Raw genomic sequence first — 25662 nt, 5'->3', positions numbered from 1 at the left:
AATGTGTGTGTTCTGTGTATAATAATTATGTATATATAAATACACACACATACATATGTATATTTAAGAAAAATGTTATATTTATATATAAAATATTTATATTTATATATAATATAAAATATATTTAAATATATATTTATTTATACATGCATATATTTCTTAAATTTATACATGTATGTGTGTGTATTTATATATACATAATTATTATACACAGAACACACACATTTATTACATAAACACAGACTTTTATTTTGCAAATGATTAATCGTGATTCATTTAATGCATTGTTGCTAAATAAAAGGATCAGAAATGCTCGTTGCTTGTTAGTCTTTTTGGGTTTTTGGGATTGGCTGGCACCGGTTGGCTGACATGTCTTTTGAGGGCGGGGTTTTGGAGAGAACGTGGTCTAATGCAGTCTAGCAGAAGTTAGCTAAGCTGAAATCGCTTACAGTAACTTTTAAAGTCCATTGATTCATTTCAGATGCAGTGTTGTGGAATAAAGCAAAAATCTGGAAAATTGTGTCCAGATGGCTATTGGCTACAGTTTATGGCTCTTACATAGGCAGCTATCTTCTAAGACAGCATCCTGTCAGAAATGGAGCCTCAACTGTTTTGAAACACTCCACATTGGACTCAACTAATTCTCATAGACTTTGTCCACCATCTTATTTTCTTTCTTCATTGCGAGCACACACTCTGTGAGGCACATGTTCAATACCATATCTAATTTGCCCAAAATCTACTATCTTTGAAGGCAGCATAATTTCAGCATAAAATAAAAAAGCTTCTATGCCTTAAAGTGCAGTCTTGGAAGGTCTTTCACTTGGTCTAGGAACAGATTTTGGATATGTCTTGTGTAGGTTTTTGATATTTCAGTGAATTTGATATCAGATCACTTGCCTGAGGGATCTATACGGCAAGAAAGAATCAGTTCCAGAGTAATGTGTGTCAGTCTGTAGTCATCAGTCACAATTGTAGGTTTACTCTCTATTTCAGTCCGGATGGCAGTTTCCTAGCAGCTGGCTCTGCTGACGGTGCCGTGTACATATGGAATGTCAACACAGGAAACCTAGAAAAAAGGCTTCCAGAAATGCACAGGTAAGTCAAAGATGAGTCACCGCGGTCAACTAATCAACAATGCTTGAAAAAGCATTGTTGGGAAACTTTGGTCTTTACATTACCAACATAGTTCACCAACAATGAGTCAGAAACCAAAGTTTCCTGAAACCATAGTTCCAATGAACATTTACAAACAGCATTGCAAAATTGTGTGGTTGGAACTACAGTGCTTGACCTGTGATTAGAAGCAAAGTTTCTTGTTGGTATGACATATGGACTTACTGTAGATCATGCTTTTGAGTAAAATAAGCAAGCTAACATGAGGTACAATCTCTATATGTGACCCGTGCTGGCAAAATGAGTCGCAATGAGCAAATTTTCAAAAATGAGTTATTGTTATTTTCACAATCTCTATTAAAGAACCTTCAAAATGATGTATGATTTGTTGGAATCTGACAAAGTTACTGACCTGTTTGAAGTGGATAGAATCAACAAAGTCAAGTTTTCTGAAGGTTCCAAAACAAAATCACTAGCAACCATACCTTAAAGGGTTAGTTCACCCAAAAATGAAAATGATGTCATTAATGACTCACCCTCATGTCGTTCCAAACCCGTAAGACCTTCGTTAATCTTCAGAACACAGTTTAAGATATTTTAGATTTAGTCCGAGAGCTTTCTGTCCCTCCATTGAAAATGTATGTACGGTATACTGTCCATGTCCAGAAAGGTAATAAAAACATCATCAAAGTAGTCCATGTGACATCAGTGGATTAGTTAGAAGTTTTTGAAGCATCAAAAATACATTTTGGTCCAAAAATAACAAAAACTACGACTTTATTCATCATTGTCTTCTCTTCCGGGTCTGTTGTCAATCCGCGTTCACGACTCCGCAGTGACGCTGCTTGTGACAGCGGTTCTGCTGTGTAGGAGCTTCTTCCATCGCTCTTAGTTCTTCGTCCGTGTATTTGGGTTTAAATAAATATGGCTGAGCAAAAAAATGCAAGTCTTCCTCTGTGTCAAAATCCTTAGACACGTGTGCGAAGGTTGTTTTGTTTACAGCGTGCGTCTCCCTCAGACTGTAAGCGAAGCTCGGGCACACCAGATAACATGTCATTAGCATCACTGCGGAGTCGTGAACGCGGATGGACAACAGACCTGGAAGAGAATACAATGCTGAATAAAGTCGTAGTTTTTGTTATTTTTGGACCAAAATGTATTTTCAATGCTTCAAAACTACTAACTAACCCACTGATGTCACATGGACTACTTTGATGATGTTTTTATTACCTTTCTGGACATGGACAGTATACCGTACATACATTTTCAATGGAGGGACAGAAAGCTCTCGAACTAAATCTAAAATATTTTAAACTGTGTTCTGAAGATGAACGAAGGTCTTATGCTGCGTTCACACCGAATGCGTCAAATTCGCGCCAGACGCGTCTAGTTGGATGCTTGAACATTTTGAAGTCACACGCTTCAGACGCGCGTAAAATTCACTCAATTTGCGCGTCTAAACAAAGTCTCTTTCTGCACAGATCCTCTGAATAAACACATAATCTTGTCAGTTGGAAACCTGTAACGGCAATTTAACTCTGTTATGCCGGCCGACTTTTGCTAGCTAGAAGGTGGGCTAATATCAACGGCTAAAATCATGCAAAAAGTTTTACAACTAACCAGATTGTCTGATTTCTTCGCATATTCTCTTCAAGGCAAGGTCCTTTTTATTCCTGTCTCGATTATAATGGCAATTTAACTCGGTTATGCCAAGTTCAGATTTTTCAACTCGGGCGTTTGGGCGTCAGACGCTCAATTCGCTTGACTCGCGCCGCCTAGATATGAGGACTTAAGGTATATATACTTCAAACGAAATCGAAGAACGGACTGATGTGATGTCATTTCGAACAAAATCAGGCCAAAACAAACTTCGTTTTGGATGTTCGAAACGGCTTGCCAAAGCGAACTCTTCGCTCCTGCTGCAGTACACCTTCGTACTACCATTGGTCAGTGACGATAACGTAAAGTAAAATAATCAGTAAAACATCGTGATAGACGATGATATCGTCGGGGGTGGGGGGTGTATTTAAATTTTTCGTTATTATATAATTATTATTCATTATTTTACTTTATTATTTTATTTATCCCTTTGACGCGTACGATCACACCGGTGTGATTAGAACGTTCAGTGCAGTGCATCACGTGATCAATTGCCAAATTCAAATAGAGATGGACGCGCACAGCACTTTTCATATATCACAAATATGTTTTCAACCACATAATGTTTATTTTAGGTTTCGGATGTTTAAATACATATAAGATGTTGTGAATCCAACAGAACCTGCGGCACAAACTAACATGGCGACGCCCATAACGTGAATAGCTCAACTAACGCAATCATTATAAAGTTGTTTAAACAGCAAAACACATCCACTTTCACATATTTGACAATCGTGTCGGTCAGCCATCACGATGGACGATGATATCGTTCATTGGCACAACCCTATGAGGCACTAACACTGTTTTTCATGTTTGATACTGTAAAGCTGCTTGATTTTAAGCAATCTATTGAATAAAGTGCTATATGAAGATGTGACGTGATTGGAGTGCATAATTTGCGGAGCTCGTGCTAACATCAGACGCTTTTCTTATGCTTTCTATAAAAATGCTGGTAGTTTTCTTTTTTTATTTTATTACTGAGAAGAAAGTGTACAGCACGTATTTTTTATATTCATGTGAGGGTGGCGTCAGATGTTTGATTACAGTATATCGCTGATCACGCTTTTCGAACTTCGTTTTTCTCCTACACGAAGAACGAAAAAGAACTTTGTTTGAAGTATATTGGGGCCTTTAATGAACTCGTTTTTGTGAAAACCTCAAATTTGACCAAAATCATTATTTTTCACTTGTTTGCCTGTAGTTCGTAAGTAGCCCATGCGCATTCTGACTGATTTTGCGAGCACGGGTCACAAATGTCATTCTATATACTGTAGATACAAATTTCATTCTACGTCTTTTAGTCTAAAGAGAATGAGAAGTGTGCACGTGCTCAAAATTGTGCCTAAATGTTTGGAGAGTAACACCATTGTACAAAATTGATTTAGATTAGTTTTTGCTTTTTTATTTATTTGTAAGTCTCTCTCAAATAAGTTTTAATCATTATTGCTAAATTAAACCCTTAAGTGTGAAAAGTTTTAAAGATTCTCTGCAAATACTGACATAAATTTCTGTCTGTTCCTCATATTTAGCTATATATAGTGGGATTTAGTATGACTTCAGAATAATTGGAATACAGAGTTTAGTTGTATGGACCACTTTTATGGTGCTTTTTGTTTCAATAATTCCACTGTTTAGTGGGATGTGGTGAATTATCTCTTTAAATTTGCCTTCAAATTGAATTCTAAGATGAAATTCTTTTTGCAGTGCTCCAATAAGTGCCGTGGCCTGGTCGTTGTCGGGCGAATACGTGGTAAGCGTGGACAAAAGCCGTCGAGCTGTGCTCTGGAGTGATATCTGAGACCAGACATGGGCTCCCTTTTTCCATCTTATCAACTGAAATCACTCCTGGAAATGCACTCAGGGATGTCATCAAAACACAACCTTGTTGGGAAAAGCTCACACTCTGCACTCCGTCAATAGCAAGACCTTTAGTGTTGTGACAGTCTTTGTTGCTAAGAAGCCGTGTCATTCAAAAGCACAAACAGATGTGCTAATGTTACAGGGGTCTGGCGACTGTCGAGCGGAGCTGTCTGGGTTTTTGTTTTGAAACCTTGTTACAAATGAATTACTGACGCAGGACGTGGCGAAGCATTTGTAGGCCTTCCTGTTGCTTGACTTCTTACTATAATTGTAAGCCACTTAAAAATCTGAGATCTCTTGACATTCACCAGATATTTCTGCCTCTGGGATTTGATATGAAAAAGGGAAACATGAACAAAGTGGAACCAACGAGAACATGACAGCACGTTTCTGAATACATGGAAACTCGACCCCAGCGCATACGCATGTCGGTCCTATTTTTAGAGACAAAAACCCAGAACAGACACATAATTTTGAATGCCTGGTTAAAGCCCATTGTATATTGTCACACAGTGACTTTGATTCTTGAATGCAATGCAAAAAGAGATAGAAGTTTATAATATATATATATTACCGTTTTTAAATAAAAATTTAAGGACGCATTAAACTGATCAAAAGTGACAGTAAGGACATTTATAATGTTACAAAAAAAAGTAAATAAATGCTGCTCTTTTGAATATCTGTTCATCAAAGAATCCTGAAAATAATGTATTGTGGTTTCCTCAAAAATATGAACTGTTTTCAACCCTGATAATAATTATAAATGTTTCTTGAGCAGCAAATCATCATATTAGAATGATTTCTGAAGGATCATGTGACACTGAAGACTGGAGTAATGATGCTGAAAATTCAGCTTTGCATCATAGGAATAAATTACATTTAACATATATAATAAAATACAAAACAGTTCTTTCAAATTGTAATAATATATCACAATAATACTGTTTTTCTATATTTTTGATCAAACAAATGCAGCCTTGGTGAGCAGAAAAACAGAACCCAAACTTTTGAACTGTAATGTATGTATTTCAAATGTCTTAGACCACAATGAAAATCTGAATCATTATGATGTATTTAATATGATTTATGTATTTGATAATGATTAATATCACATGCAGAATAACATGATCTTCAGGTTCATGCAGCTTGAGTGTTGCTGTCATCAAAGCAAAAGGGAGACACACCAAATATGTTTTTACACTCAAATTGTTATGCTGCTGATATAATTTGTAATGAAATTTAAAAGCAAAATAGAAACATTTTCACTAGTCATCTCATACACAGACCCCACTGTATGTTGTTAATCGCTGCCTCAGGGAGGTGCTCAGTCACACTGGATTGACTCTGGTAATTTATTTTAAAAAGGGACTCGTGTTTTAAAAATGAATGAGAGGAAGCCTAGCTCTCCGCCACACTCTTTAGTGCTGCCATAGAGACCCAGTATGCTCACTGCTAAACTGCGCTCGGATTAGCATTTAAAAGGGCCTTCTGTCTGATGAGAATCACACCGCACTGCTCTGACTGACTTTGAAGACCCAAATTACTGGCATCAGAGATCACACAAGTCCAGCGTAATGCACAGACTGGCATGTGATTTAATCTGCTGCGTTCATTTTCATCTTAATTATAGGTGAGGAAAGTCTAATGCCCATCTTACTCTTGTCAGCTGTTGGACCAGAGTCTAGAATATTTATTAACCTTAAACTGCCATATGTGCTACACTGTAAAAACTGATTGTTATCACAACATTTTTTTCTTTTGTCAAATCAACTTAATGTGGTAACATAATATTTTGAGTTTCTGTTGATTAAATCAATCGCCTTCATTGTATTAACTCAATTTTTTAATTTCAATGAAATCAAAATGTTAAGGCAGCCAGGTAATTTACTTTTTTAAGTTAAACCAACAATTCTTTTTTACAGTGTAGTTGCTATTGATTTAATGTGTGCCACAGAAATCACAGATTTGTAATGTGAGTTATTGTAAAATTATATTTCAACCCAAAATCAAACAAAACAAGAAGTTATATTTTCACAATTATGTTTTAAAAATAACACCAGCATAAATAAAAGGCCGTACAACCAATCCTACCATAATTAAAATGTTACTTAAAAACAAGTTTACATGTATACATATATGGCAATGAGGTTTATCGCCATGCATGAGAATTGAGATGGAAATGTACTTAATTTTTCATGAAAATAATGTTGCAATGCAATGCCAAAAATAGATTGATTGATTGATTGATTGATTGATTACATATGTTTATATGTTTTTCAAGGCCTGCTTGAAAACATTTGAAATACTCTGGTTAAGTAAATCAAAAATGATGAAGCCACGTTATGAGATCAAGTACCATCTGTTGATAAGAAAACATCTGGTAGATATTTTTGTTGAGAATACTGTTGTACATTTAAATTAGTTTGAACAGCAAAATTATTACAAAAACAGGGATTTTTGTATTCGTTTTCCCCCGAAAAGAGATATTGTAATGTTTGGGTAAAGCGTTATTATTATTATATTGTTACTGAACCCTGCCTTTCCAAATGTGGATTGTGCAGTTATCAAGGGAACGGCCACATACATATATTTGTTAACACACTCATTTTTGTAACAAAAAAAAAAAAAAAAGTTTATATACAAACTGTTATATATTTTATTTAATTTATTATTTTGTGACCAAAAAAATAACTCTTATACCAAGCAAAACTACAGAGCAAGGACAAAAGTGAGTTTGACGATAAAGTCTGTTGTTTACAGTACATAGGAAAGCAAAAGAGCAAGAGCAAATAAGAATAAGTCCATGCTTGTCTTTGTTCTGATAGGCACTTTCTATTAATAGGTTAAAAATAGGTCCTGAAACATCAACATTCCTGTCATGACATAGTTTAAACCCTTTCCAATGTTTTCTGCATTAAATGAACATCAAAATTAAATAGTAAAATAATAGGTAGCTAACTGAAACAGGGTTGCAGATTTACAGTTGCAAGAAAAAGTATGTGAACCACTTTGAAAATGTGCAAAATGTTAACAAAATAAGAGAGATCATTCAAAATGCATGTTATTTTTTATTTAGTACTGTCCTGAGTAAGATATTTTACATAAAAGATGTTTACATAAAATCCATAAGACAAAAAAACCATAGCTGAATTTATTAAAATGACCCATATGTGAACCATTGATTCTCAATACTGTGTGTGGTCACCTGATGATCCACGACTGTTTGTTTGTTTTGTGATGGTTGTTCATGAGTCTCTTGTTTATTCTGAGCAGTTAAACTGAGCTCTGTTCTACATAAAACATATTTTATGTAAAATATCTTACTCAAGACAGTACTAAATAAAACATAACATGCATTTTGTATTATTAACATTTTCACAGATTCTGCAAGTGGTTCACATACTTTTTCTTGCAACTGTATCACTTTGTAGAGTTTAGCTTAAAGAAAATATTTGTTTAATATTTTTTGCACAGAAACTTTGATAAATGACATTTGATGTGTTTTAAAAACTAGCTTCCTGCTTAATTTTAGGTTTTAAAAAATGGGGGTTGTGTCTAATAATAGAGTAATGGGACACCAAATGTCATGGAAAGTGCCAATATAACATGATTTGAGCATTCATTTTAGAACATTAATGTATTTTGGAGTGTTACATGTTTTGCCATAACAGTCTGAAGTAATTATGAAATGCATGGGTATTGCTGTGTAATATCTGATGTCATATGTGTGATTTTTTTTTTAGAAATCTTAATTTCATTGCCTGTATGAAACGAATTTAAAGCTACATCTGAACTGATACTGTAAACCATTCTTTAAAAAAAACAACAACATGATAAATAAAACACTAAAAACATCAGGGATGCTTTTTCAGTTAATAAAACTATCTTAAACCCACACGATGGCTGATTGATATGCTTGATCCTGTCCAATATTGATTTAATGCTTATGGAGTTTAGAACTGAAATGTGACACCACTTTAAATGATGTCAATGTCGAGATGTAATGCCGCGGCGACAGTGCGCGCGCTCATTTCACAGTGATGGCGAGCTGAGAATCTCATCACCCACTCACCTCAGCTCCTGCACACATACCCTCACACATCCAGAGAGGAGGGGAGACGGCGAGGATATCAGTGAGACAGAGAGAGAGACGCAGCGGAAGGGAGGGTGAGAGAGCTCTGGTAGACGGAGGCAGTGTGGATATCAAACGGAAGCTTCTAAAGCTTTAGGATTCTCCAACCAGCATTTATTTTTAGTACATTCTCACCTGAAGGACTCCTAAATCAGAGCGTCACAGGAAGGCAGTGAAGAATCAGCGGCTTTTGTTTGTTTTATTTGGAAACGCGGGGTTTCTGTTGGCAAGCGGCAGTGGAGATGCTCCTGTAATTGGATTCATCTGGAAGGAGAGCTGCTTAAGTGACAGCGGCGCTATAACGCAGCGTAGTAAATTCCCTTTCTTTCAGTCTCTCTCTCTCTCCATCCTTCTGTTCTCCTTCTGCCTTCTCGGCAAACCCCTCTCATCTTTTTCCCACGAGCTGAAGAGTTTCTGTGGAACGTGTCGCACGCAGATCCTCGCGATGGGTGATAAAGGCACAAGGTAAGCTGCGTGTTTCAGCTGCTATTGGAGGACATTGTACCATTGCTCAGTTGTTGTTGTTTTTTTTCCTCTTCTTCTTTTCATTCTATGTTTTAGATGTAATTGGCCATTTAACATCACGGTGGCTCTACGCAGTCAGTAGCTATTGTACAAAACAAAACACCATCATGGCAACACAACATTAATTTTACAACATAACTCTAATGCACATAAAAAATAAAAAGAAGAAGAAGAAATATATTTATTAAAACGAAAAACCATCAAATATGAATTCTGGATATGTCAGTTTACAGCTTTTCATTGTAAATTAAAAGATGATTTGTTATTTTACTTGCAAAAACGGTGTGTTTAACAGTATTTTACTGAAGAATTGGATGAAATGTAAGGCTCGATCTATTACAGCTTTTCCCCATATATAGTAAGGGAACTTACTCTTAACTGTTTTTTCTCGCATTTTACAGTTTATATATATATAAAAAAAAAAAAGACAGTGTTTTATTTGTTCAATTGAAAACTGGACAGGTAAGTGGAGCGAGAGACTGGGATTGGGACACGGCTGCGTTTGAACCTGCCCTCATGAGCACATGCACTGCCCTACAAATAAGCTTATTTGCTATGCTAAATGGACAGCTATATGGTCAGTTGCGTTTTCATCCCCTCCTCTCTGTGACCCAAGCAGGAACAGACCTGCAACCCTTCATAACCACTACATAAACGTAACCCATTTGTTGCTTCAGTTCTCTAGGAAGGCTTTAGAGGTTGGTGGAGGTATCAAACTGTTTTGGCATAGCGGCATTTCCACTGATATTTGACATTTCACACAAGAACACGTTTGACCAGGACATACCCACTGTTTCTAAACTCTCAGCAGGATTGTGAGCCAGGTCAGTGTTCAAAGCCTAAAGCTTTATGATATAAATCAACAGTTCACTCATCAAAGTCATCTATGCTTAAAAATAAAGGTTCTTTATTGGCGTCTGCAGTTCCTTGAAGAACGTTTAACATCCATGGAACCTTTCCATTGCACAAAAGGTTCTTTATGGCTTAAAAAGGTTGTTATAGAGGGTATGCATTCCCGCCAGAACGCGCTCCCTCAACCGGACTGAGTGGCAAAAGAGCTGCCGCATGACTGGATTTAATAGGGGAAACTGCAATGATTATCAGTTTAGTCTTCCTTACAACTTACCAAAGATCCAGTGATCCATGGATATTGACCTGCAGCCAGGAATCATGTTTCCTGACATTTATATGTGCCTGATTGCGACGGCAAATACATAAAGCAAATTTGCCTGTGAATGCTTTATATAAATGCAATATAATTGCTAAATCCAGGTCATCAGTTATATCAATGTTATATGTATCATCCAGCCCTAAAACTTGTATAGTTTTTGTCAGTGTTTCTTTAAAAAAAACATCCAATTATGCAGAAAATAAGATGGTAAATATTTAATTGATGAGTTGTCAATAACAATACAATATATAAGGTATGATTTTACCTCAAAATTCAACATATTGATAAAATGATATCTGCAAATCCACGTTTCGGTGCCTGGAGTCTAGTTATATCTACGAATTGCAGTGATCCATTTGCTTTTCTTTTCGGCAGTCTGTAAAAATACACCTCAGTTTTTTTGTCAAATCTATTTGTAGTTAATCGCAAAACTCTTTCCCACTTTGGATGTGTTTTGTGCGTTTTTCACAGCATTCATGCTGAAAACCAATGCTGCCACTCAGTCTTTTTGCCACTCAGTGAGCGTAACCGCAGTCGCTCCGGCCAACAGTGACCTCACGTGCATACTCTCTATTGAAATGTTCTTCACAGTGACAAAAATGCTTCTTTTAAGAACTGTTTACTGATAGGTTCTTTGAGGAACCCAAAATAGTCACAAAAAAACCCAACTTTTTGGAACCTGGCTTTATTAAACCCAAATTCTTTGGCAGTACCCCTTATTACAATAGGACATATTTTACCTCTCCACTCAGACCTCTACCTTTTAGAGGTGCCATCAGTGTTGTTAATAAATAAATAAATAAAATAAAATAAAAACAGACTCCAGAATATTGACTGTCAGCATAAAGTCTGGTATGCATTACAGCTTATTTTGGTCAATAATCACTCACATAAAGGAACAGTTCTCTTGGAAATGAAAATTCTGATATGATTTACTCTCATTTTATTTCAAACCCTTATGGCATTCTTAACATTTGTGACATTACAACATTGCATTTGCAATTAGACAAAAAATTTAGTCAAAACATTAATCCCTGATTGCGAAAAACAGTATGATAGGCTCCAATTCAGAGTGGCACAAAAGCACTTATGTATATTCTGGTCGCATGATGACTCGCTTTTAATCTCGTTCCATAATGAAAGTTTCATTCAGTCTGCTACTCACATGCTCTCATCTAACAGAACCCCAAAAGACACCACATCATTCAGAATCACCAAAAATATTAAAAAATATTTAATCAAAAGCACAGGCCTTTATGTTCAAAATGTTACTTAATATAACTGAATTTCATCATAAAAAACCTAATTTAGCCAGAATATGAAAGTAGAATTTTCACTTAAAGCTGCAGTCCGTTACTTTTTCTGGTTAAAAATGATCCAAAATCAATTTTTGAGCAAGTACATAACTTGCTCCAAAATGGTAGACCAATCAGAGCAGAGTCGACCAATCACAACTGAGTTCAGAGAGACCGAATCCTCGAACGAATCATGTTCAGACTCTGAGAAAAGAGGTGATGTGCAATGTATATTAAAAGAAAATTCATGTTTTTTGACCTTGGATGCATGTAAGTGCCTACCAGTCCGATACCACAAGCATTTTCACCCAAAGCTCCTGTCGGACAATACGAGATAATATGGACCCTATCCTGGACAGCACGCCAAATAAGCAGAATTTTCTACATCTGATTTCATGTACATGTGACCTTGTGAAGTGTTTTTGTTTTTAGACAAAGTGAACAAGAGGTTTAAACTGGAAACCATGATTACCGCTAAATCGCCATCACCTGCTTTCAAATGGAGCGGCATTTAATAGACAGAGCCGTAGTTCACTGATAAGCCACGCAATATTGCGTTCATTATCGAAGGCGATACATCTGCGATATGAACGCGATATTGCGTGGCTTGTCAGTGATCTACGGCTCTGTCTATTAAATGCCGCTCCATTTGAAAGCAGGTGATGGCGATTTAGCGGCAATCAGGGAACCGGCTTTACTGACGAAATGCGCTTGACAAAAGCATTCGATATATCGCCCAGCCCTAAGTTAAACCAATATAAAAATGCACTTTGAATAAAATGACATGGTAATTTCACTTTTTCACAGTTTATACTAATAAACTGTTTAACATTTCAAGTTGTATATATCAATAATAAGTTAGTTATTGTATAATGAATGAAAATGTCCTGTATGAATCATTGTGAACCCCAAGTTAATTTTCACATATTCATTCATATAGTACTTGATATATAACTCATATAGTTTGAGTTAACATTAAAAGGTCACCTAAAGCGAAAGATCCTAACAATAGTTGCCATATGTTGGAGTAACCAGGATAACCTGTTTAGAGTCCTTAGATTAAAACTGACAAAAAACTTAGACTACGTATGAGTTAATCACATATAATTTTTGAATGGAAAGCCCCGGGACCCATTAACGAAAGGTATGTAGTCTCCAATGTCCCTACATATGTCAGTTCTTTGACCATTGGAGCCAGACACTGCATAAAATAAATGTAGTTCCAAACGTAGGTTCGGGAGGAGCCTAAACATTCAGTCCTGTCAATCATCATTACGAGCGTATATAATCAGTAGTCACTGCATCATCTCAGCGACAATTCTTCCAGCATCCCTCCTCCTCCCCATCTCCTCCTCTATTTCTCTCATTCTCCCCCTATGCAGTACTGTTATAGGGGGTTTAACTCAGAGCTCGAGCCAAGCCTCGGTTTCGAGCCTCCTTCAAGGACAGCAAGCCAAGTTTGTTTTACCACTAACCATTCAGACTGAATGGGCAGGCGAACTTGTGAAAGCATGTTCGTGAAAGAATCTATTCTGCTTCCGCTCTTTGAAAGTTGCAGAAACATATAACCAACTGAAAATCTATGGACATTTTCAGCCTTGTGTTACTTCTGAACCAGAAACTAGGGTTCAGGGCTGAATGGCAGTTGAAGTTTTGTGAGATAAAGTTTTGCATTTTCTGCAACTCATGCTTAAGTGCTTTTTTGCGAGATAAAATTTCATTTTTTGCACTTAATCTAATTTAGGATTGTATCAGGCTATCAGCACTGATGCACTCGTTAAAATTCAGAGTTTATTTCTGAGTTTCCGGTGCAGTAAGCAAGTTTAAAATTTTATAGCCCTTAATGGCTTATTGTTATTTGAAGTGCTTTTTAGTTCAAAAGCCTTCAGTTCTAGAATTGTTCTGTTATGGATCGCCTGTGCAGTGATTTTAGCACTGGCGTCCTATTTGTGCTCCCCACAATTAAAATCAATTACTATTCTTTCTGATTCATTGTTCACTTTGAATGATTTTTATGCTTTTAGTGTCTTTGTGTGGGACTGTTTGAGTATCACAGAACTCTTCAGTAGCTTTTGAATCCTCCTGCCAATCGCAATCTTCCATGATGCATATGAGCACTTGAATCACAGTTTGATTGTCTAGAATGAGTTGTCTCTTGTGTGTGATCCGTTAAGAGGCAGATGCAAATCAATTAATTATAGATATATGAAATCCAATAATAGAAGGCACATGCTTTAATCCTGTAAAGATTTTGGTGTATTTTTTTTTTTTTTTTTTGTATATATTTATAAGAAAATTGCAATTACACAAGAAAAGCTGTTGTTATACTGCACCTGATAAGTGTCTTTAGATTTTCAAACTAAATTTTTCTTCAACGTGGATAACAATTATACTTAATTTATTATTGATTTATCTCTTCTTTTTAAATAAAATATTTTCATAATTTGGCAACAAGCTGCTGAATGCTAAGAATTGCAAATATATGACTAGAGCAAGCCTAAGGATTTGTGTGATAATGAAAATAGTCCCCAGTGTTATTAAATGATCTTCCTATGGGGAGTAATGATCTGCATTTATTATTGACCATCTTGTTGGGCCCCTCAGATAAGCCGGGGCCCTAGGGAACCTCATTTCTATGAGTGGAGGTCAAGAACATTTCAACCACTTCATGATCATGTGCCATACAAACAAACTAATTCACAAATTCTCAGATTTTTCAATGTTGCATATTAAATAAGTTTTGGAGAGCATATTTGATTATTGTCTCAGTTCAGGGTTACTTAAAATAAAATAAACATTAACTGAAATAAAAGAAAACATAAACAATTAAACTTATTTCAGTGTGTTGCCAAGTCAACATTTCTATTTTTGTTTAAAGTACTAAAATATCTAAAACTAAAACCAAAAACTAAACCATAAAAGAAACATAAAAATGATAAAAACACACAACAAAGTTAAAATCAAAATATCAAACAATCTAATACAAAATATTAACAATAACTATAATAGTATATCAGTGATACTAAAATAACAGTTCAGTCGGTCATAAAGTTGCACATAAACAATGTGACAAAAACGCACAATGTAGTATTTCGTTACACAACAGTATCAGGCAGGGAATGTCTTACTGGCTGTGAACAGTATTCAGAAACAACACATCAGAATGAACAACACAAATTTATTGTTAGGTGTGTCAAATCGCTGGATATATTCAACTGACCTTCCTGCATGACACGAGAAAGCAATTATATTTGTCATATGCCAGAAAATGTCTCAGGTTACATATGTAACCATGGTTCCCTGAGAGGGAAAGAGACACTGTGTCGAAGACGCTGTGGGAACACCTCTGCATGACTGCTTCATGAAACACGTGAAATCAGTCCAATGGCATGACAGAATGCCATAGGCGTGTAACATCATGACCAGGAAACTATAAAACACACCCAAACCAAATAGGCTTCTGATAGGCTGAAGCAAGTCAGTCACAGGCATGCAGGGAGTATGGCAGAGCAACACAATGTCTCATTACCTCTCAGGCAACCGTGGTTACATACGTAACCTGAGACGTTCCTTTTCTCGCTGCGTCGAAGATGCTGTGGGAACCTCAATACCCATGCCGCCATAGTAACAAGTGCCTGTCTGTGTGATATTGTGAGCGCACACTAAGAAGAGAGCACCCAGGAGCTGGGGTCGAGGCCAGAATCCTCACAAATGTGTGTGGTGAGGACCACCCTGCCGCATCACAGACTTCCTGAAGAGAGATTCCCGAAAGCAAAGCTTTAGAAGCAGCCATATTCCTGGTTGAGTGGGCCCGGACCACCAAAGGTGAAGGCTGGCCATTTTTACACCACAGGGCAGCTCTGTGGATGTAAGCATCTAACGCCCTAACTGGGCAGAGCAGATTTAACTTCTCCTGGTCTGGGATATGAAATGAAGGTAGGAGGAAGGCCTGCAACATAACAGGGCTTGCCACATTAGTGGGAACCTTAGGAACATAACCTTGCTTAGGAAATAAGAAGGCTTTTACCATGCCCTGTGCAAAATCAAGGCAGGAAGGGGATACTGACAAGGCTTGTAAGTCTCCAATTCTCTTGAGAGATGAAATAGCGAGAAGGAACACAGTCTTGAGAGTTAGGAACTTCTCGGGAATCTCCTCAATAGGCTTAAAGGGAGCTAGGGAAAGGCCTTCTAAAACTATGGCCAAATCCCAAGTCGGCACTCTCGATTGTGGCGCAGGCCTCAACCTCAGAGTGCCATGAAGGAAGCGAGTTACCATGGGTGTCTATGGCCACCACATACACCTTTAAGATGGATGGGGATAACCCTGCAGAGAATCGATCCTGCAGGAACTCCAGTACTGTACCAACTGGGCAGTTATCTGGGTCCAGCATGTGACTCCTGCTCCATGAAGTGAAAACTTTCCACTTCAGGGCATACAGCCTCCTCGTGGAGGGAGCTCTGGAATGGAGTATGGTCTCTCGATACCACAGTGTGGAGGTTGGGAAAAAATGGTAAGCCCCGACAAGTAGGTTGTGATCTTGGCGGCAGGAAGCATTTGTCTAATAAACTTGAATGACGAACCTCCTGCTTCTCAGTTGGTGAGTTGATGTTTAACTTGGCTATAGCACAAATCAGAACCTCCATAAGCTCCTCATATGCCTGTGTGTGAGGTGGCGAATCCTCAGCATCCACAGGATCGATACTAACAACGTCCAACTCCTCAGAGCTGGATTGATGCAGTACTAGTGCTTCACCAGGGGTGGAAGAAACCACAGAATGTGCTTCCAACCCCTGAAATGAAGCACTGGACCCAGCAGGTAAGGGCAGAGAAAGGGCAACGCCCATCTCTAAACCCTCTGCAAGATCCATTTGCAAACCCCACAACGCGAGCCTTCACTGTGCCTCAGCAGCAGCGGGACCTGAGCCGCGGGGTGTGTGTGTGTGTGTGGTAAAGACAAACAACACCAAATAAGACACACAATTTCAACATAGAGCGCTTGCTGAAGACAGAGAAGCTAGCGTGGTTTACTTTGGGTGCGCTTTATAGTTTCCTGGTCACGACTTGCCTATGATGTCCCGTCATGCCATTGGATTTCACATGTGCTTCATGATGCAATCACACAGAGGTATTACCACAGCGTCTTTGATGCAGCACGCGTTCCCTTGAAAGGGAACATCAAGTTTGTGGTCTGTGTGCTTTTCCCCTAGCTGACACAAACATACACATAAGCATAAGTCATAAGCAAAAAGGCATGTTTTTATATCAAAATGTTAATGTACACTGTAAAACGTTAATATTTTGATCTGAAAAAAAGTAATGCTACAGCCTGTTAATTGATTAGCTGTATTATATGTTATCATATGGTTAAAATTGGTATATTTAACAAAACAATACACATAAATGTAATATGAATTACTGTTTAAAAATATGTATATAATAAAAATATGTAAATAAATAAATAAAAAAAAGCATAAATTACTTACCAAAAAAAATGTTGTATTTATGGTTAAAATGTGTATAATATGTAACAAGGCAATACACATAAATGAACTATAAAACACTTAACTAAAAACATGTAAAAAAAAAAAAAAAAAAGAAAGAAAGAAAGAAAGAAAGAAAGAAAGAAAGAAAGAAAGAAAGAAAGAAAGAAAGAAAGAAAGAAAGAAAGAAAGAAAAGAAAATTTCATAATTTAAATAAATAATAATGTAAATAATTTACAGCTAATATTTCAATAAAAACATGTGCTTACCCCAGAAAATTAAATAAATAAATAACATTTTTATGCAAAAAGTATCACCTTAATTTACAATATGCATGTGTTTTGATGGTATTTTGTCAAACAACAATCACATCCCGTAATCTCTGAAACACAGTCTTTCTATTTGTTATGTGAAGTTCTGGCAATCACAGCTGCCATTGTTTTTATAGTGTACATCGTATATCATTTCAGTCCATTTTAAGATGAGTGGGACAGTTTATTTTCACTTTAAACTGCAGATTTTATATGCTTTAATCACAATAAATACCACTTCCATTTTATTTGATGATTAGCGTAAGCACCTCTGTTGGCTTGATGTAAAGGATGGCTGTTTAGTTTGCCAGTGAATGAGTGGAGGTGGTGAGGGGAGAGGCTTTGCTCTCAGCCCACCATCTGAAAGGGCACGACCACTGTTTGTTAAGAGCACTGACTTCATTTATTGATTCAGCCTGAAAGCCTCTGACATAACCATGAGCAAAATCTATTGCCACAGCAAGATAGTCTCAAGCAGCTGCCAATAAACTGGTTGTCTTCCCATGTGTTTTGTCCTGTTGTTCTCTTTATTCATGGACCGCTAGAGAATGGCTTTCTCTTCAACATCTGATTAGTTATCTTAAAGAGCAGAACTCACTACAGCAGAGGTATCCAGTGAGAGCCTTGACCTGCTAATCGCTCTCTCAGCTGTGGCAGCTTTGGTTTACTATGGCCTACAAAGGATGATGTAAATGGCACTTTCCATGAATAGGGCACAAATTAGGGTATGAAAGCATTAAAAAGTCATTTTCAGCAGTGCAGCGGTCAGTGAAGAGCTTAACCTTCAGATAATGTTAATCATACATCTAAAGAGATCAGAATAAATATTGTACATTTTATTTTATACATTGTTTTATATATTAAGTTAATTTTTGGTTTGCAACCCTGTTACCAAAATGTGGGACATTTCTTAATTATAGTTTAAAATCCTTGTGTAATGTTTATTGCTAAAAAAAAATAAAAAAAATAAAAAATAAGCACACACAAACAAAATTCATTAAAGGTGCCCTAGAATCAAAAATTTAATTTATATTAGCATAGTTGAATAACAAGAGTTCAGTACATGGAAAAGACATACATTGAGTTTCAAACCCCATTGCTTCCTCCTTCTTATATAAATCTCATCTGTTTAAAAGACTTCTGGAAAACACGCGGATCTCAACATAACACTGACTGTTGCGTAACAGTCGGGATCATTAATATGTATGACCCCAATATTTGCATATGCCAGCTCATGTTCAAGGCATTACACAAGGGCAGCCAGTATTAACGTCTGGATCTGCACAGCTGAATCATCAGACTAGGTAAGCAAGCAAGTACAATAGTGAAAAATGGCAGATGGAGCAATAATAACTGACATGATCCATGATATCATGATATTTTTAGTGATATTTGTAAATTTTCTTTCTAAATGTTTCGTTAGCATGTTGCTAATGTACTGTTAAATGTGGAGACAAGAGCCGTCGCTATTTTCATTTTTAACCATGTTCAGTCTGTATAATGCATAAACACAACTTCATTCTTTATAAATCTCTGCAACAGTGTAGCATTAGCCGTTAGCCACAGAGCATAGCCTCAAATTCATTCAGAATCAAATGTAAACATCAAAATAAATACTTTTTCTCACATAATTCGAAGCATGCATGACGAACATCTTGTAAAGGTCCATTTGAGGGTTATATTAGCTGTGTGAACTTTGTAAATGCACTGTATTATAGTCGAGAGCTCGTGTGGTAGGGAGCACGCCATTTAAAGGGGCGGCGCGCTGGAAAAATCAGTGTATAGTTAATGATGCCCAAAAATAGACAGTTAAAAAAAAAATTTATATAAAAAAAAATCTATGGGGTATTTTGAGCTGAAACTTCACAGACACATTCAGGAGACACCTTAGACTTATATTACATCTTGTGAAAAAGCATTCTTGGGCACCTTTATATTCAATTGTAAAAAAAGATTTGAAAAAATATTAGTAAATTTATTTAGCAAGGACAAGTTAAATTTATTAAAACTGACTGCAAAATCTTTTACATTATTAAAGATGCATTTCAAATGAAAGCTGCTCTTTTGAACTTACTATTCATCAACAAATCCTGAAAAAAAATAAAAAAAAAAAATAAATAAAAATCAGAAATATTAACTGTTATGAACTGTTTTTAGCTTTGCATCACAGGAATAAATTATACAATTATCTTAAAATAATGTATTTGTAGTGGTGTATGCAGGCAGACTGATGAAGAGATGAAGCAGGTTCCAAAAATCTCAAAAGTTTAGTGAAACTCAAAAGACAGGCAGACAGATAGTTGCCAACACAAACACAAGTGACTGGACAAAGGCAAGGGTGCAGCTTAAATAAAACTGAAGATAATTAATCCAACACAGCTGAAACCAACAAACTCATAATGACAGTGACCATAAAAACAAAGGAGTGGTGGGAAACTGAACAAAAGGAACATACATGTAACATTAACCTCCCCTGCCCAGAAGGCATACAAGCCATACAAGTCCCAAGGGGTGGAAGGGTGGTCGTCCTGGGGGCTGATGAGGGGAGGGCTCTGCTGAACAGGAAGCCTCCAGGGCAGCGTCGGCAGCTCAGAGGACCAGGGTGCCGGCAGTTCAGGTGGCCAGGGAGGCTCTGCCATGGGAGCTAGGCTCGGCCACTTTGGCTGGGCCACCCCATAAAAAAAAAAAAAAGCATTTATTGGGAGGAGTTATGAGGTAGAGAATGGGAGCAAACTCTGGGAGTGGGCTCAGGGGCTGGATCCCACACTGCTGCATTCTGGAGTTGACTCTGGAGAACATAACTCTGTACCATGCTCAAGGGCTGGAGCCATCACTGGACTCCTGGTCAAAAGGGGCATTGTCTCTGGACTGAATGCTGGAGCGAATTCTGTGACTGGAGTAGCCTCTGATGTGGATGAGATGGTCCCAACGTTCATGGATGTGAAAGGTTTAGTTGCAGGCTTGGGGTGAGTTGGAGCACCAAAGTTCTTTCAAGATGGGACTGGATGAGGTTTGCTCTTGTTTTCCTTAACTTCAACAATGAAATCGGAACCATTAAGCTAGAGGATGAAATTAACGGACTTGACTAAGGACAAATAATGCCCAGGAGACAAAAACTGAATAATTTCCTCACCCAGTCCCATCTGGAAACAAGCATTGAGCGATTTGTTTTGCTCCAACTTGGGATGGGAAAGATGAGAAAACTCCATAAACTCCTCCACATAACGCTCCAGAGGACAACCATCTTGCTGGAGGGAGAGTAGATGATCTTCAGCCCAGTTTATTTTGGTAGGTCCAGTCGCAGCAGACCGATGAATCAGGTTCCAAAATCTCAAACGGTTTAATTACAAACTCAAAAGACAGGCAGATGCAAACACAACAGTGACTGGACAAAGGGTGCTGGCAAGGGTGCTGCTTAAATAACAAACTGAAACAAGATAATTAATCAAACACAGCTGAAACAAACAAACTCATAATGACAGTGTCCATGGAAACAAAGGAGTGGTGGGAAACTGAACAAAGGTAACATACATGTGACAGTATTACAGATTTTACTGTTTTTGATCAAGTAAATGCAGCCTTGCTGAGCATAAGTGATTTCTTTCAAAAACACAAAGATCTGATCCCAAATGTTTAACATAATTTTTTAATATACATTCTTTTTCTTCTTATTATTTTTGGTAACATGGTTGAATGGTTGACAAATACACAAAATCTTTGTAAAAATAGATTATTTATCTGTCTGCCCATTATGTGAAAAGGGTCCAGAGTTATTATCACAAATTTTCAGTTTTTTTGGCAATGGAACAAAATCATGCAGCAACAGGGTTACAATCAAAATGTGAGACACAGTCACACTACATTTTGGATCAATAAATCAGTTTATTAAAACTAGTTTGTAATGGAACGGAAATCAGTTGATCAGTTTTTCAAAATTATGGCATTTTAATTGTTGGTTACAGCCAAGAACGTAAAGTGAGGCAGTACAGTGCAAAATATTGTGAAACCATGCTTTAGAACTGAAAATATGCTACTCTGTTTAATCATGGTCCATGTCTGTCTGTATTGTTAGGGTGGTGTTCAAATGTTTTCTACACTTTCCTCCTTGTCGGAATAGATACTGATGTCCAGATAGTCAGGAGAATGAAGACTTGCATGCGTAAGACCGACAGAAGCAAGCATGGCAGTCATGATTAGCGTGCTAAACAGAGAGGGCCTGTCATCTATCCTTTCCGCTTCCTCCCCCAGTCAACCCCCACCTGCCTAGATCCCACCCATGCTCTTTGTTCCTGGGTGCACATCCTGTGTCTTCAGAGGCTGGGGACTGGAGGCTGCATGGGATGAAGAGGATGCAGTTGAACACAGATTTAACCTGTTCTTAGATGTCGTGGAAATGTGGAAGGCGTTACGCTGTTAAATGTACATTTTGTGTTCGATCTTGAAGCTATTATGATAATAGCTTTGGATGTGAAAAAGACAATCCACTGTAGGGGTCAAACTTGTGTATTTTTGATTAAAGGATGCATAATACCCTACCAAAAAGACCAGCATGGGATTTCTTAACAAGCTTAACTAACAATCTTACTTGGTTAATCAGCTTATCCTGCTAAGTTTTTAAAATAGCTTTGTGTTTAATGGCGAAACATCAGAATTTGTCAGGCCGCCATGGACACGCCCTTCAACGAAAACTCAAGATCTTCACAATTTAACATCGCTAAGGCCTTAAGATTAGACTGACCAAATATGATGTTGATCAGTTTAAATCTCTATGAGGAGTTAATCACAGTATAAAACGTGAAATTTCCTGTTGCCTACAGGTGGCGCTATGACTGTAACTGAATATTGGCATATAGATGTCTTCAGGCCAGGATTCTAATAAAACGTGAAGTTTGGGGCAGTTCGGACATTGTTTGCCATGAGTTACAACAACTTCCTGTTTCATGGCGAAACATTGAACTTTGTCAGGCCGTAACGGACATCTCTTCAGTGAAAACTCTAGATCTTCGCAATTTAAAGGTGCCCAAGAACGTTCTTTCACAAGATGTAATATAAGTCTAAGGTGTCTCCTGAATGTGTCTGTGAAGTTTCAGCTCAAAATACCCCATAGATTTTTTTAAATAATTTTTTTTAACTGCCTATTTTGGGGCATCATTAACAATGCACTGATTTACACTCGGCGCTGCCCCCTTAAATCGCGCGCTCCTTGCCACACCAGCTCTCGAGTATATTACAGCGCATTTACAAAGTTCACACAGCTAATATAACCCTCAAATGGATCTTTACAAGATGTTCGTCATGTATGCTTCGAATTATGTGAGTAAAGTATTTATTTGGATGTTAAAATTTTTATTCTGAATGAGAATGTTTGAGGCTGTCCTCCGTGGCTAACGGCTATTGCAACACTGTTGGAGAGATTCGCTGTTGTTCTTGCTTACCTAGTCTGATGATTCGGCTGTGTGCAGCTCCGGACATTAACTGGCTGCCCTTGTAATATTTTGTAACAGTGTAAAATAATGTTACAAAATATATAAAACCCTAGGATTCTTGACTTAATTTTAAAGAACCTTTATTCCAAAAATGTTATTCATGTGTATATATATATATATATATATATATATATATATATATATATATATATATATATATATATACAACAGTTCTGTCTGGTTCTCGAATCTGATTGGCTGATAGCCGTGCGATATTTCAGTGATAACAGCACTCCTATCTTTTCACTGTTTGTATCACTCCGCTTGAAGTGACCGTCTCATTTATATATATATATATATATATATATATATATATATATATATATATATATATTTAAGGAGAATTTTTTTTTAAATTATTGCATAATACTTTTGTTTTCAAGCTGTTTAATTCGTAAAAATAATAAAAATAATAATTAACAGCTGTGCACTAATTAGAAATCATGGAAACAAAAGGGATCTCAGGCAAAGACAGTAACAAAGAAAACCATGACCTAAAAACTACAGATCATGACAATGAAACTACGCCCTATGATGGTTTGTATGAATCATGGGTGTAGCTTCCATTAAACTGTAAACAATCAGTGAAAGGCTCGCTCTATGAACACAATCATACATTTTTTTTTGAACTGGGTACAGTGAGATGACATTATTCTACTCACCCTTCAACCATCAAACATTAAAAGGACTGTGAAAAACCTCAAAAGTGTGACTCTTTCCACAGCAATAATGGACAGGTTAAATATCACTGTAGTAATATATATCTGTATTATGTAACATACGTTGCCTTAATCAAAAATGTTCATGAACTTCAGCATTGCATGATACTATTTCAAAGTGATTTCCGCCATTTTTTCAGATAATGAATTGTATTTACCTGTGAAAACAAACCTGAAAAGAGACATGAGGATCCGAGGAAAAACACAAGAGATTCTTTGTGCATTCCAGAGAATTATTAATGGAATATATCAAATTAAATTGTGAGAACAGACCAAAAATGTGCAGTATATGTCATCCTTTTTCATATGGAAAGGGAAAAAGGAAAATAATCATGAGGAAAAGAATGCAGTGACTGAAAAGAGCTCTTGCCTTATATATTCTTGTTATACCATGGCACGTTAAAATATCAAGCGTTACGCTATTCTCATGATGTCTGAAAATAAAACATGAAGGAAAATTGACAACTCATTCAGTCAAACTGACGGATACGTTTTATTTGAAGGGCAAACTTATGATCTGAAATTATTATTTTCAGTCTTTTTAATGGAAGTTCCCCAAACCCATAATTCAAAACGCAGTAGGCTCATCAGGAATAAGGTGGATACAGAACAAGACAATGAAATTAAACAAAACATGATCGTGACAATTCTACATATCAAGCGCCTGAAAGAATATTTAAAGGTTCTATATAGAATGCATATAATAAACATTCACCACGCTCTCTAAGAATGTCAGCTGGTGACAAATCTGATATTAGAGGCAAATTACATGCTATTTTTGCTGCATATAAAACATACAATATGCTTCAAATGATTATTCATATATGTAAATATGCACTACTTTAACGTCGACACTAAATAAAAAATAAAATAAAACAGCAATTCTGACTTTTTTCTCACAATTGCGAGTTATAAAGTCAGAATTGTGAGATATAAACTCACAATTGCATAATATAATGTCACAATTCTGACTTTTTTTCCTCTCTATTGTAAGTTTATATCTCAGAATTGTGACTATTTCACGCAATTGCGAGTTTACATCTCGCAAGTCTGACTTTATATCACACAATTGTGAGTTTATATCTCAGTATTGTGATTTTATAACTCGCAATTGTGAGAAAAAATGTCAGAATTGTGAGACAAAAAGTCTGCATTATAAGATATAAACTCGCAATTGTGAGATAAAGTCAGAGTTCTGAGATAAAAAGTCGCAATTACTGTTTTTATTTTTTTATTTAGTGACGGAAACAGCTTCCATAATCCCCTTTGTTTAGACAAGAGAAAATCTACAAACCTCTCCATTTGTGAGAAAGCCAGTTTTGAAATAACATGAAGGTAAATGCTGACAGAATTTCCATTATTGGGTGAATTATTGTTTCATTTAGTAAGCCTTCATAACAGTTAAATAAAAACAGTATGGAACTTTTCAGAACATGCAACACTCACAATGTGAAAATATTAATTAATTTTGTATGTACAAGGTCTAAATAATAACTTATTTAACTACACCGGTAGCCAGTCAGTATTGCTGCTTTAGCTTAAGAGTACATTAAAGATTGCATACAGTCTTGCATGCACCATATTTAAAAATTCATACATACACTTTGAAATCACTTACTGTATGTACCCTGCTATTAAAACTTGGAGTGAGAAAGCACATTATGGGCTGAAAGCTTCCTGGTGCCTCTCAGCTTTAATTTCATGAAACCTTTGTCTGTGGCATGTTTATGTTAACACATAATCTAATGCATTTAGGAAACGCCAGGTGTCTATGTATGGCCAAATCAGCCATTGTAGAGCTGTGTTGGGTACGTAATTGCATACAGCTTTCTATAAAATTATATTTAGGTGACACATTGCTGATATTTCAAGATGCAGAAGCTTCAAATAATATTGAGGTAATTGC

At 36.7% G+C, this 25662-nt stretch overlaps 2 protein-coding genes across 3 annotated transcripts in view; both read left to right on the top strand.

Annotated features, from left to right (window-relative positions):
- LOC137004535 (protein Atg16l2-like) overlaps nucleotides 1-8524 on the top strand; it is a 62339-nt gene extending 53815 nt beyond the window's left edge. The window contains exons 17-18 of one of the 2 annotated variants that reach the window (XR_010892141.1): nucleotides 997-1098; nucleotides 4480-4512. Coding sequence is in view for 1 of the 2 variants with exons in the window: in XM_067364946.1 (XP_067221047.1) it covers nucleotides 997-1098; nucleotides 4480-4573 (196 nt within the window). In the remaining variant the exon portion in view is untranslated. Of the gene's footprint in view, nucleotides 1-996; nucleotides 1099-4479 lie in introns of both variants that reach the window. The other variant, XM_067364946.1, reaches the window with a different exon arrangement.
- Nucleotides 8525-8618: 94 nt separating this feature from the next.
- Nucleotides 8619-25662, top strand: part of arrb1 (arrestin, beta 1) — a 52957-nt gene continuing 35913 nt past the window's right edge. Inside the window, exon 1 of the mRNA XM_067364868.1 lies at nucleotides 8619-9232. Coding sequence (XP_067220969.1) covers nucleotides 9213-9232 — 20 coding nt within the window. The 5' untranslated portion in view covers nucleotides 8619-9212. The remainder of the gene's footprint in view (nucleotides 9233-25662) is intronic.

Source organism: Chanodichthys erythropterus, chromosome 17 (assembly GCF_024489055.1).
Source record: "Chanodichthys erythropterus isolate Z2021 chromosome 17, ASM2448905v1, whole genome shotgun sequence".
In the NCBI taxonomy this organism is placed as follows: Eukaryota; Metazoa; Chordata; class Actinopteri; order Cypriniformes; family Xenocyprididae; genus Chanodichthys; species Chanodichthys erythropterus.
This window is presented reverse-complemented; position numbering and strand designations above follow the sequence as displayed.